The following is a 14,788-nucleotide window of genomic DNA, read 5'->3' as shown; positions in this document are numbered from 1 at the left end:
TCTATCATTTCTTCTCGTTTAATCCTAACTTTGTTTCCTCCTCGCTCTCATACGACGCCGTAAGTTAACTGCGCTGCTACTTGAGTTGCACCCTTATCTCAGCGTAAGAACTTTTTACTAAGAAATTGCGTACGAGCAGCGCATCTTAGTGAATTCCGCCCCTGATTCGCGAAGGCGCCGGTCACGTACTGATGGTTGCGGAATGCAAAAACGTTCGTGCACTAGGCGATGTTAAAGATGCCCAGGTAGTCAAATAAATCCAGAGTCGTCCTCCACAGCGTCATTCATAGCCCCAATAGTGCTGTGGGACGTTTAATCTCGTCAATCAAAGCAAAGAACTCTGATACAGATGAAAGCTCAAGTAGACACAGTTCCAGTAGCGTCATTAGCCAAAGTATAGTAATAGGAAGGCATTAAACCAGGCACGCATTCAATCTTGTGGCCTAAATCGATATGCACAATCGAGTGAACATAAAGCAGGGCTCGTATTCATAAAATAAATGTTTGTACACTGGAAATGTTTGTAAACGCAGGTGCCATCCAACTGTAGTGTTCGATTTATTAATTAGCTTAGGCGTACAGCCAGTCGCAAACGATTCCTATGAAAAAAAAAATAAAACATTGTGCATTCGGTCTCAGAAAACTAGCTTCGAATAGTTGCGCCACTTTCAATCTTTCAAAGCCTTAATCGTACTTTATCGCTTGTCTCCGCAGCGGCTAAGCACTTTGTGTTTACATTCATCACAACAACAGTTTTCTTTAATGCGCCTTTTCCTAATAAATGCCACTTGATTTTCAGTTTATGTTGAATTATATTTTTTAATGGTTCATACCGCTTTACGATGAATATTTGCAAATAGTCACAAATATCACGTAGTGCTACTTTCTGCGTGTGTTATTCAGCGTTATAGTTGAATGGCGGCTACATACTTACGCGACTATCCCATGCCAAGATATCAGCAGACTAGCTGTAACAGAGTCACTATGAAAATACCTCGAACACAAGCGCAAATAAGCAATCGTTGCTTTATGTTGCGCATGAAAGTAATCATCCGTCTGACAGTAGGTGCGCACCGTCTATCTATGACAACAGTAGTTTCAACTATAATTTTTTTTAATTTCTTGCGTGTGCCTTCAAATTTTTGTGCTAGGCTCGCCGCTTGTGCCCGGGCCCCGTCTTTTCGGTGGGAATCGCGTTAATGGCGGTCTGCGCCTTCGTCACCGCCACGTACGCAAGCTGCCCGGCACTTGGCCACGTCTTCGAAGCGGTTTGGTCCAACGAGACAGCGGCGGCCGACGAGTGTAGCTTGCGAGGCCTTCAGGCACCGAACTTGACCGTCACTCGAGGCCACGTCAGCGAAGTAAAGGAAGCGCAGCTGGCGCTCATTGCATGGCCGAGACGGGGCGGGGCCGCACCGATCGTTTTGTGGGCTTTTCTGCAGTCAGAGAGAAATAGAAGAAATGTTGATGTCCCTTAGTTTGAAGCCACGGGAAGGGGGGGGGGGGGAGCAGTCTTACAAAAGGTCTTCGTCGAAAATGGAGGAGACAAGGCTTTCGATCTATTTTCGGCCTCAACATATATGGTGAAGAAGATTTCTGAAGACGGTGGACAGACGATGGTAACCTATGAGATAGAGGCTCTTGTTCTACATCGCGAGAGGAAGACCGGGAGGGACCACCACAGAGCTTTTCCGACAGTAAGCTACTAATCTGCCTGGCCTTTGACCCGCAGATCAGATATACGACGACTGCTGACTCTACTGCATGTTTCTCTCAAATATATTACCTTAGTATATCGCGAAATAAAAATACGTATAGAGCTGCGCTGCAATTTTGCATTAGGGAGGGTCGTAATCGTCGGTGAATTTTTCCGTTGCATCAACTACACACACATCTAAAATAACTGCATCAAAGCACACTAACCGTTCCCAACACACCAGAGGAACGTGTACAAAGGAGAAAAGTACGTGGCATAAAAGGATTGAAAAACTAAGGAAGCAAGCGCACAGTGACGTCACAGTGTGCGCAAGAAAGCATGTTTATGCACATTTGACTTGCCTGGGTCCTAAACGTAAATCTAGGCATTGTGTGAACATGGCCGTGTCCTTATTCTTATTACGAGTATATATGTAATTCTTATTATTCGTAATATTCTTATTACGAGTATATATGTAATTCGAACATTTTCTCAATACTGCGTCAGAAACGTGCACTATTAATACATAGATGCTCGGCTGAACAAATATCACAGAAATATGTCGCCCCCCCATCCCCAAGGAGCGTCGTGCCGCATCTGCATTCCTTTAATAACTAAAGGTGACCGGGTTTTATGAAGCGGCCAAGCAACCATACCTGATGTCTATCGTATCCTGCACAGTTACCGCGTACTTTGGCGCGCCTCTAATGAGGCTGCATTCCTCCATTAAGTTGTACGCTCGTCGGGAAGACTCGCAGCACGTTTGCTTGTCACGCTTTCGTTCTATAGTGCTTCTGCTGCTGCGGCATTGGTAATGCTTCATAACCGCAGCTGCCCACGGTGCAGCAAGCTATATGATATCGCCCTCCTCTGCAGTATAACCTGAGAAAACAAAGAGAACCCTGTACGCCCTTCTAGAGTAACATTAGGGTAGTGGTGTGCTAACTTTCAAAAGTTCGAATAAGACTCGTATATAGCGCTTGCTATTCCATTCGTATTCGCTTCAATAACTTGCTATCCGATATTGTCGAATATTCCTTTCTTTCGAATGTGTAAAGGATAGCGCTTATTGAAGTTTGTAGTGGAGAGAGAAAGATGGAAGTGCGGACTGTTCTGAGTGACTATGCTGCAGGGCAGCTGCGGTTGCTGCTCAGGGGGCAACAGTTCCTGGGCAAACGCAAGGGGCAGATGACTTCGGCTCAAGAATTTTTCAGTCATTTGTTATGAATGCCTCACTTTTAGGCAGCCTATATGAAATTTGTCGCACTTCAGGCAAAGCAAATAACATTTGGCCATTCTCACCATGTTTGCACCTCTTCAAAACATTTTGAAGTGTTATAGTATTGCCCTTACCTCCTTCAACGATCACAACACTGTACGGGTATAATATGTGGTGACGCGCGCTTCTCTTTTTTTGTTACTGCCACTGTCATGACGCAGCCGATAACCGAAAGTGGTTTGATTTATGAGCTTCTCAGTTGAACGGACGTCCATTTACGAATGACATCTCATGCATTTGAATAGGCCAGTAAATGAGCCATGTGAATAATGTCAATAATGACTCCACGCAACCATGTGTGTTTGTAAATCTGTGCTTATAAATGAAATATTGAACATTCGCAGGTTATTTTTATAAAAGATTCGTATTCGATTCGAATCGGAGATTTAGTTTTCGAGCAGCCCCAACTTTCGGGCGTCACTTTGTACACTTTAACCCACCCCCTCTAAATTGTCATGTCCTCTTTCCTTCATTCCTACTACTTCTGGGACACGTCGTACCTGCTTGTATTGAATAAAGTGTTATCATCATTACCGTTCACATCAACTTCACGCCATTTTCGCCGACACAGCAAAATACAGAATCCGCAGCTAAAGGCGAAATTGGAGTGCAATTTGCAGCATGCTGTAGGATGGCTGCCAACCATTCCACTGAGTTTGCAGCTGACAGGCTGTCAATATACCAGCACGCCCCGTACTAAATGAGCCTTTATGATACCCTGGCCTCCGAGATTACAACGTCAGCGCCGATGGCATCTCAGAGGCCACTACGATACACTTAGCAAAATTTCAGAACCTTTTTGCTGGCGAATGTTCACCAATTCTTTCACCATATGTTTCAACTTCTCCGGCAATATGTCTGTGGAAAGGCTCCAATTTTTTTGTATAGGCCTACACCCTATACAAGTCCTCTTCTCTCCAACCGTGGAAATTGCTGGTTTCAGCCTCTCTGCCTACTTCAAAGAACCTATAAGAGCAGTCAGAATACCAATGTGTGCACAGACTCTTAGACTCGATGAGTGATGACCGAGACACTTGATGCATTGGTACAGCACACCTCGCCACCTTTATTAAAAACGGTATTGTACCCGGCGTGACACGGGTCATTTTCACAGACCAGAACACACCTACCTTTCTAAGTGTTTGTTCTTTATTGATGCTCGTTGCACGCGGCTTTGTGTGATGGACCAAATAGAGAATTCTACACACACCTTAATTGACGTTTTGAACTCGTGTTTTGTAGTCATGCGTTTCACAACTTGTTTTCTTCATTCAGCGTGATGTATTGTAAGACGAGTGCGAAATTATAGCTCGAACGGTTTCACGTGCCAAAGTAGTTCTGCCTGAAGAGTTAACTTCCTGGAAAATATTCTCGATGACGCCACAGCCCACAGTGCCGTTTTTTAGTCTCCCAGGCGTATGACTGAAACTCAGTGTGACTCATAAGCAAAAAAAAAAAAAAAAAAACAAGAAGCTACACATTTGAACAAACCAAGCTGTGCGAAACAAAAAAGCGCGAACAAGTGAGCCTGCACGAAGGAACTGGCGTAGAGGCCACACCAAGATATGTTTTTTTGTTGAAAGAGGGGTTATGGCCATTTTTTAACTCATAATTTTCACTGGTAGCGCACATGCTGCAGGCGTTACGAGGTCTTGTGTCCATACGATAATACGTCTTCTCCGGAAAAGTCAAACCACGAGCCTGTGTATCGGTAGAGTGCTCGTTCATTTATTGGCGTAAGCATTTAGTGGTACGTTTGGTCACGCCCTCAGGTTTGGCCACGTTCTTTTAAGCCAAAATCTGGCATACACATGTCCAGCTCTTCTCAAAAGTATCCAGTCTACTTCTTTCTTTTATTATATATGTCGTTGAGCTGTATGGTGGGCACGACAGTTCTTTTCATTCGGCTGGGTGTTGGAACTAAGGGAGGAGTTCGAAGTAAAAACCTTTCTTCTATAGCTTGACGACGTCATGCATATCTAGCCTTCATGTCTAGATAAATGAGTGTGATTTCGCATGTGTCATGGGATAGGCCATGGTCACACACAAAACTCAGCGCTAAGAGTATGAACGAAGAAAGAAGTGCACGACATGAGTGCTTCTCCAATCCAACTAGCCCAATTTATGGTGGTATGTCATGTCAAGTAGTCTTCGAATACTTGTCATATGCTCGTCAAACCGGCATCACACTTTCATCTTACAGTCGACTGTTGGATAACACCAGTCGGTTTCGTTCGCGCGAGCAGTTGGAAGCAGCGAGTACACTTTCTTGCACCACCTGCCGAAAGTTCATCTGGGCAAGGCACCATTTATCTTTGAGCAAGAGCAAAGCTATTTGTTCAACGCTTAAATGATCACATCATCATCATCAGCCTATATATCATGTCAACTGCAGGACGAAGGCCTCTCCCTGCGATCTCCAATTACCCCTGTCTTGCGCTAGCGTATTCCAACTGGCGCCTGCAAATTTCCTAACTTCATCATCCCATCTGGTTTTCTGCCGACCTCGACTGCGCTTCCCTTCTCTTGGTATCCATTCTGTAACCCTAAATGATCACAAGTGAGTTCAAAAAGCAGAGGTAGTTTCTTAGGGGGCAGATAATAAAAAATACCGTAGAGGAGGTAAAAACTTACTTTCTGAGGCCCCACAGCTGATGCTGCACAAGTCCTTGCGCACTGCGCTCGGCTGCGGAACGCCTGCGCAGTGGGACAGCGGCCAGCAGGGAAATGCCACTCGCGGCACCGGCGTCCGTCGAAGTACCACCGTGTGGACAGCACGTGTTCCCTGGGGCAGATAATTGAATTTGCGTATATACCTAGGAACATCCTCAAAGTTAAACATGCAAAAAATAATGCGACTAGACATAACTTCAGGCCTTGTACTGAAAACTTTCGGTTTATCTGAACCAGCTTTAGACACTACAGCTCTTATGCAGTACTGTATCTGTTATATGCCGCCTTTATTTAAATTACTGATGTGACAATCGCCATTTCACATATCTGCGTCCACATTTATCAAAGCCTACTCAAGCTACAGCTGGCTGAAAGATAAGGCTACTCGTTATTCTGGACATATTATGGTCCGTTCGATTCGCCTGCACCCCTATGAACCATTTCAAGGATGTTCACAAGAAGTTGCAACCTGTGCCGCTCGAATTCTACGGCGCAGGCACAATGCGACACTCGAAACGAATACCAAGGTGCCGACGTCGTGCGGACATTGTGCAGGCGTTATGTTTTTTTTTTCAAGCGAAGCTGTTAAGGGCTAGGTTCCCCAGGATCGTATCCGCATGTAGAAAAAAACTATCATCATCAGCATTTGCTTTGGCTCCATGTGCGTGGTGGTTTGGCTTCATGTGCGTGGCGGTTTCCCGCCGGTTAGGCCTTAACACAGGTGTCAAAACAGATGATGGATGGCACGTTGTTATACCCCTCGCCACCGCCGATGCCTCTTTCACAAGTGTCGCGATACTCGGTGGCAGCACGTACCACCAATCGCTGTGCCTCTGTCTCGTGACGTAGAGATCGCGCTAGCACTGTTATCCGCAGTTGCCCTTTGGACTCGCGACGGGACGGACGCTCCTTTAACCACATCGTCCAGGATCCTGACGTCAGGATCCTGATGACGCCGTGCAGTGTGCCACGGCTATGAACGCTGTGGCTCATTCGCTAGTCTGACGACTTGGCGCAGCAAACACACTTCTTAGCCATCGCGCTGGGCGAAAACAAGATTTCAGTGTCCTTTCTCTTTGATGAACATGCCGACGCAGCTCAGTATAGTCCATAATGATAACATATATATTGACTATAGCAATATTCACTATAGCAGACCCACCATAATCACAGATTCGCTGGCTTCCATCTTCACAGTAGTCGAAGGGCTCTGAACTTTTTTTGACCAACAAATGTGCACCGAGTGCATAAGTTTGCGGTTCTCAAACTGCAGGTATGATCGTTTTCTGAGGCGTGAATACACCCCACACTTGCGCCGACACAGCAGAGGGGCGTAAGCGGGTTTTTCACGGCGCTTGCGGCCGTGTGCTATGCTGTCTGCAGCGCTGCTGCTTCACACCTATAAGCTTGCACCACTCGGCACCGACAAAGGAGAGGGTGCAGCAAAATTACGAACCAGCCCTGCATCTGTCTTGCACCTTGTGAAACTAATGGCTTAGTTCAGAGGGTGCCATTGCTGCAGAGCTGAAACGAATGGCAGAGTGCAGCACTTCGTGTAGCGGCTCAGGTGGTGCATGCGAATCGAACAGACTTCTTATGGAAGGCGGCCGTGACCAATGGCAAACAGCTCTTACGAACGAAGAGCTTGGTGATCTCGGCGCCAGATGACCGGGGCCTCACGTAGCGCCTTCTTCGGTTGGTCACCCTGTCTGTCTCTCGCTAAAAATTGCCGCTGATCGTAAATAATAATAAATACAAGGAAAAAAGTCTATCTTCAAAACTGAAAACGTCCAGTTTTCGAACTCATGAATTTCGGTTGCAGGTCAGAAATTCTGAACAATGCACCATGGCCGCTCCTATTCTATCTATTCCTGGAATATACCTATTATTGCATAAAAGAACAAAATGTACAACACCAGTCTTGCCCCACAGCAACCAATTAATTAGTACTTGATCTGCTGACACCTTGCGCTGAAGTTGTCCGCTGTTGACATGTGACGCCATAACACAAAGCCTATAGCGATCGGCAGAAGCAAACTTGGAAAGACGAGATTCAGGTTTGCGATGACGCTTCGGAACTCTTATCGCAAGGAAAGGGTCACGCACGAACGTGGCAGCACGAGGATTGCCAAGCTCGGGTTTTGCATTGGGCAAAGCTCAACGTGTAACAACTCTGACAAGCGTTTCTTGGCGTTTAGAAAGTCGTTTCATTTTCGGCGCAGACCTAGCAGCTGGCGTATGCGACACCTGGTAGGATAAATAAAAGTCGTAGGCTCTTTTGGTCGGCGCAGAGTGATTATAGTGCAGATCTAAAGTCCTAAACCAGACACACCTTAGAACTCAAGATAAACCTTACAACTCTTTCCTGTTAACAAGTTCGTCCTTAAGAGGAAGCTTTAGGTCGGGGCCAAGTGCGATGCCGCCTACACAAATGTGTACATGTCAAATGCAGAAATGCTCTCATTAAATAACCGCTCAACTTACTTGCATAAAACTTGCTGAATTTCAAAAAAGAATGCTAAATTCTAGGACTGCAGAGCGTTAAATTTTGATGTAGGGCTCCAATATTACGAAAATTTGCCAAAAATTAGTAAGCTTTAAAAGGCTGAGAAACAAAGGTTACAATTTCGTAAATCTGCACTAACATTAGATATTGCATTTTACTGCATCTCAAGCGGGTAAACTATTGTATGAGCTTACAGCTTAGCTTAAATTGTTGCAACATTAACGAGAGATTCGCACAACTCCTTCTAACGAAATATACTGCTATAATTCAAAGCGGCATATTGTATTGAATCTAGTTTGTCCACTATATATCTATCCATAGGTTCAGCTTACAAAATTGTGACCACTATTTTTCATTACTGAATTACGAATTTGTGTTGCATCAGCATATTTTTTTCAGTTTGCAGCAATAAAAAATTTCAATGCCAGAAGAAAAAAGGCGCCGTTTCGCCTGAAAGGCGAAGCATCAATTGCGATAGCAAATCAGTAGAGAACTATACGGAATAATGAAAGTTGTTTTATCGGCTGTATAAACTTGGACACATTCTTTTACTAAAGGCTGATTCACACTAGGCCAACATTGAACATGGCACCGATTTTGGTCTGCCGACTGTTGGCGACAGCATTTTTCTTCCTTTAAACAGTTGGCCAGAGCGTTTTCTGTCCTGTAAACTGCTCGCGTCATCAGTCGGCAGACCAAAATCGTTCTCGTGTCTGCGTAGTGTGAATCAGCCCTAACTGAATTACCAACCATGGTGTCAGCGCACAAGCAAACATGAATAGATCACACTCGATGACCGCACACAACCGCCGTCAAAACGCTGGTGTGAGCAAGCGCGCTGCCTTCCCGCTTTCCTTCTTTCGCGCGGGAGATTGAGTCGCCAGCTCCCTTTGCGCCCGGTCGCAAGATGCGCATTTAGTGCCGCAGCTAAACTTCGCTTACCTCCCATCCCCCCACGGCCCTTCGCACGACCGAAGACGTGGCGTTTGCTCTTCGCAGTGTGTTCGCTCTCGCGCGCTTTCATTCGCACAAACAGCATACGGCGCGCGGCGATGTTTTACTCGGCTTTGTACGTAATATAGAACTTCACGACGACGACGACGGCAGAAATCCGCTTGGAGTGTCCATATAATTGCTATCGCGATAAAATGTCAATCAAACTGAAGTTTCACCACGGCTATTAAAACGACGTCATAGCGTAGGAGCAGGTTGTGTAAATCAACGTACGTGCGGCAAGGCCATTGGACGTGCCTTTAGGCCTGCGCGCGCTTCCGAAAGACTAATCCCGAATTCTCAAACGATTCTGGACTCGAAGCTGCTCGATCTACTCCACCGAGTGGAGCACAGCGCCCCCCTTTGACTGAAAAAGGTGCTGTGCTTCCCGAGCATGGAATGTCAATGAAGTGCAGGGACAATTGAGAAATGGCATCTCAATCCACTTTCTTGAGTCGAGGGTAATTGTTGAGTGGACGACCATTCTAGAATACGCGGGTTAATCTTGACGTTTGAAGCAACTGAAAGCTATGCACTGCACTGAAAAGCATGCGCGATGAGACGCGCCCCTTTGCGCGAGCTCAGCCGCATATACGTATTTGACGCCTCCATGTTTGACGCCTCCACATGAGGATGCCTAAGGAAACCTAAGAGGACCTCTCTAACAGTGAGTTGTCTCGGGCTGTTGTGGGCATCGAACAGTTTGGCTTTGCACTAAGTGAGCTTGAGGTTGTATGCAACCATATATTAAAATTGCGTTGCTTTATTAGGCAGCCATGACGGAAGCATTGATGTCGAAGGACCAAGTTCACACTACACAGCTCGTCCTTATCCCTCAACCCAGCCGGGCTGATGTTCCCAGTGCGAGTCTGTCTGGCCAACGGAAAATACTAAGAAAAAATTAGGCAGACCCATTGCACATCTTGGAAGCGAAGTTTTCGTGAAGTGGTTAGCCCTGCAATGGCCGAACACAGTTGCAGATCAAGTAAAGAAGGAAACAAATTGTGAACCTCTATTTCAGGCCATGGAGAGTAGACATCTGCAGAAAACAAACGATGCAATGTTGTTTGAATTCAAACATAATTAGTCTAGTATTTAATTATTTAGTAGACGTTTGGTATAACTACCCTACCGTACTCCAGCATATCAGAAAAGCAACTGCGGGCTTTGTGCTAAACTGAGCGCAGCATATATGATACTTTGGTCGTTACGGGGTTCATCAAATGCTCTAAATTTGTCCATTTAATTCCTGCGTCTTCGTCGTAATGGAAACTGGCGCTCGCGCGTCTCTCTTGCACACATGCTACGCAATGTCACACACGCGACGATCACCTCAAATATCTTGTTGGCGTTGTCACGATACAAGCATACGCGCGATTGTGGCCTGATGGTAAGAGCATCGGGCTGCTGTGCTGGGGGACCGAGGTTCCATCTCTTTATTGGGCAGGTAATGTAATTTATTTTAACTACGAGCTATTCGGTAAAACAGCAGCAGAACCCAGCAGCATATTATGTCATGAAAGTCCGGGAGGGTTTGCATAGAAAGCTTCGCTGTAAAACCATGACACACGGTTATTGTAGCCATCGAGCTGACTTGAAGTGGAAAGCACAGCGATCACCAATGTGGTCTCGCTGTCGCAAGCTTAAAGTGAAAGTGGCTCACGTGTCGCGTGTCGCATGTCGCGCCAGCCCCGCACTCTAAATCCCACCTCACACCTTTTCGTTCAGACCGAACGATGTGATCCCACGTAGTGGAGCAGTTTAACTGTATAGGAACTGTTCCCGGGTTAGCTCACTAACAAGTTCCCCTGCACTCGGTTAAGATCGCCATTATGATACCTCTTTTTTTTTGCAGCTTGCGTCAATTAAGGCGAAATGGGTGCACATTACAACCGCCCTCGATTTACTTGTCACGTGGTGTGACATGCCAATTCCTCCTGCGATTATTTCTTAGGCATACAAGGGATGTACGCTCACGGCATGCTGCGCGTAACGGGCTCGTTGGTGTGAAATCACATGCAGAAAAAAGCATAGAAGTGACGTTGCAAGAACAGTGACTTCGCATTGGGCCAATACACAATCAGGAGACAGCATCGATAAACGTTCAAAAATACCGTGTTTGAGCTCCTAGCCACAGTCCCAGCTGGCATCACTCCATTGTGCTGCACCACTCAGCAGTTGAAGTCTCTTAGGAAGCGCACTTGCAGAATGCCACATAACCTTTAGGGTTGGCTTTTTTCCAGTGACTAAGGGGATAATGGTGGAGCTTAGCCTACAGGGAAAGGTTCTATAAAGGGTATTTTTGTAAAACATCGCATTACCGAGTACTCAGAGGCGCAATCAAACGCCACATTTGAATTGAAACGAGTCACCATAGGGAGCGTGGAGTACTTGTAGGCTCGATAATTTAACTAAAAAACAAATAAATGAAGGGCGGTATAATCCCCCACTGCTCCAAGTTGACCGCCGTTTATATAATGTCGCAGACCGGAAGCCAACGTTTTCTTAACGTGCTTTTTCCACGGAGCTTTCTTGGATGGATATCGCAAGCTCATTGAGCAAGCATAGCATTGCTGACGGTGCTTAAGCAGTGTCGAAATAAAGAAATAAACAAATAAGAAATAAACAAAAAACCATGTCGGACGCACAAGATTTCTTGCTTCTTATTCGACCTGCCGCTTAGGAGGCCCCGTAAAACCTCTTAAACAATAAGCGATAAGGTAAATTAAATGTCTCATAATTAATTTGCTTCGTTTGCGAGAAGTTACATTGTCCAGGCTTAAAAGCCAGTCATTGTGCCACTGTGAAGTAGTTTCTCGAGTGCTTCTTGCGAAGGCGTTCTTAAATACATATAGCTAGAATCAACGTGGGTTTTCATTAAGTAGATAAGGTGGCTAATATTTTCGATACGAATTGATTGACGAAGTGATTAGCTGCTCTACACGATATAAATAAATATACCGACGCAAGCTCACCTCCCGACGGGGGAGCTCTCTGAACACATATAATAACTGCGATGCCGTAAATATGACTGGAGTGTCCATAACTGACAGAATAAAGCATGTTGTACATCAACGCGAATTTTCGCACCAGCCCACACAAACTATATCAGGGACACGGAACCCGGGGGCTAAGACCGAGTCAGGATTCTAAATCCTCGATCCTTAGGCTTCCACAGTAGGTCCTTTTCACCGCTGTAAACAGTCACTTTAATTACTAGTGTAAATTCCACACGGAATGGATACGTCACTGCTTATCCCTTGGGCTCCAATGCGCTATTTTCGTTGCTAAACAATTTGCGTACTTGAAGGATGATTGCTCTAGAGGTTCACATAAGCGCTATTTGACTATAAATCGCGTCCAGCGTGCATACCTGCCGCAGTCCGTGAAGAGGGTCTTGTCGAAACAGCGCTCCGCCGGCAACTCGCTTCGCTGGCAACTTTGGCGGCAGCTCTCCAGCGAAGAGAAGCGGTTCGGACTGCTGTTGCACAGCGGTGCTTCGTCCTTGTCGGCGCTGGTGTGCTGGTACCGGGCCGCAACCCTCGACGCCACTTCTTTTTCTGCGTCGTGTTCCGCGGCTGTTATGACTGCGACGCAGTCGCGGCTCTTGCGATCATAGAACACCTCGCGGCGCAGGCGAGGGCAGAAGGTGTACCGAACCGCTCCGCACCGATCATTGGTCTGCGAATACGATGAGAAGAAATGAAGAGGAAGGAGAAGTCTTAGTCTGATGGTTGAAGTATGTTGACGTCTTTGTAATGCATGATGACTCCTAACGCAGCCAAGTACTTAAGCAGTTGTGATTGCGTTTCATTGAACCCATTGAGCTTCATAACCAAATAATTATATATATATATATATATATACATATATATCAGTGACGCAAGGAATCACAGGAGCCTGCACAGAAATAGTGCAAAAAATAGAAGCACGCAGGAAAATTATAACAGGACTTTACTGACGTTTCGGCCAGGGTCCGGCCTTCATCAAGAGTGCGATCGCAAGCAGACAGACCTCAATTTATACATGTACTCCGTGATAGTGAAAAAAAATGAAAACAACGAAAACTTGAATAGAAACTTGCGCGTACACAGGGTGGCATTATTAAAAAAAAGAAAACCGCGAGTACAACAGAGACGTGAACATAAACTTGTAAAACGTACGAAGCCTATGACCACAAGCGCGCGTAGAATTAGTGGCGTCATGAATGTGAACACCTACATTGACTCACGTCAAAGTCAAAGAAAACGACAATGAATACAAGCCTGCGCGCACATACAGTGGTGGTATAACGGGCTACAAAGTTGTGCGTACATACAGTGGCAGTAAGAAGACATGCTAACAAAGAGCATGTGAGCGCTCGCTGCTGCCAGGAGAGTGTTTGACCACGAAGACGGTCAATACCCCTTCCCCTCCCCCCCCCCCCCACACACACACAAACTTGGTTGTAGAACCCCTGCACTGCGACCTCTCCTGACCCCTGAGTTGAACGAACAGCGATCCATTGTATTCTTCGCACAAGTGGCATCTTTTTGTGTCATTCGGCAGGCATTTTTTATACAAAGTGTATGAGTGTGTGAAAAAATAAAATATAATATAAATGAAAATTTATATGACAAGGTCAAGTACTAAACACCAACATAATTTCTACTAAATGCTGCGGAAATAAACATATCACTGCATAAACATGCCATATTTATTTATTTACAATACTGCCAGTCTCATATCGAGACCATAGCAGGTGGGCATATGATTGCACATACAATGCATGTTTCATATAAATAACGGCAAAAACATCCAAACATGTAAATGAAAATACTTGCAACAGTTTCAATGCGCAATTTTACAACAATAATACTATTAACAAAAAGAGCAAATGTTACAAAAATGAGAAAGAAATAAAGGAGGTCACTTTTTAGCTATTGTTCAAAAAATGGGAGTTTTGATGATTATATGTGCCTAAGGAACTGTTGTTTTCTAACTATACTTATTTCATCTTCCAATAACTTAACAAAATCGGGCTGCGATACTGTGTTAGATGCATCTAGATTATTCCTCTCACGAACAACACGGGGGGAAAAGGAAAACTGGAAGGTATCGTTATTACAAAAGAACTCGTTTAGTGTATACGGATGATTATGAAGAAGTATGCGGGATTTAGAAATGGTAACGTATGCAGAAGCATCTATTTTTACTCGCTTGTGTAGTGTTTAATGCAGACATTTTAGACGAGCTCGTTTTGCTCGAATAGCCCGAGTTGCAAGCCCTGACTGTGTTAGGAGAATAATATGTCTTCCATATAATGACTTATAGAACCGTTACGAGGCAAACAGGAAAAATATTCAATGGTGCATCAAACATGTAAAAAATGTTTCATTAGTTAGGAATATATATATATATATATATATATATATATATATAGTTCCATACAGGAGAACACAAAAAGAAATCAAAATACAACATTAGGAATTTACTAACGTTTCGGCTACAGAATCAAATGTCAAAATACAAAGAGCAAAGTAGAAAAGAATGTACTCTTACGGAGTACCTGTATAAATTGAGCTCTGTGTGCTTGCAATCGCACTCTTGATGAAGGCTGGAGCCCGGCCGAAACGTCCGTAAAGTCCTGTTATATATTTTT

At 45.0% G+C, this 14,788-nt stretch overlaps 1 protein-coding gene across 1 annotated transcript in view; it reads right to left on the bottom strand.

Moving 5' to 3' along the window:
- Positions 1-1,115: 1,115 nt before the first annotated feature.
- LOC125942608 (uncharacterized) overlaps positions 1,116-14,788 on the bottom strand; it is a 38,913-nt gene continuing 25,240 nt past the window's right edge. The window contains exons 5-7 of the mRNA XM_049660792.1: positions 12,521-12,828; positions 5,610-5,760; positions 1,116-1,436 (exon numbers count right to left, since the gene is read on the bottom strand). Coding sequence (XP_049516749.1) covers positions 1,197-1,436; positions 5,610-5,760; positions 12,521-12,828 — 699 coding nt within the window. The 3' untranslated portion in view covers positions 1,116-1,196. The remainder of the gene's footprint in view (positions 1,437-5,609; positions 5,761-12,520; positions 12,829-14,788) is intronic.

Source organism: Dermacentor silvarum, chromosome 1, assembly GCF_013339745.2.
Source record: "Dermacentor silvarum isolate Dsil-2018 chromosome 1, BIME_Dsil_1.4, whole genome shotgun sequence".
Lineage (NCBI taxonomy): Eukaryota > Metazoa > Arthropoda > Arachnida > Ixodida > Ixodidae > Dermacentor > Dermacentor silvarum.
This window is presented reverse-complemented; position numbering and strand designations above follow the sequence as displayed.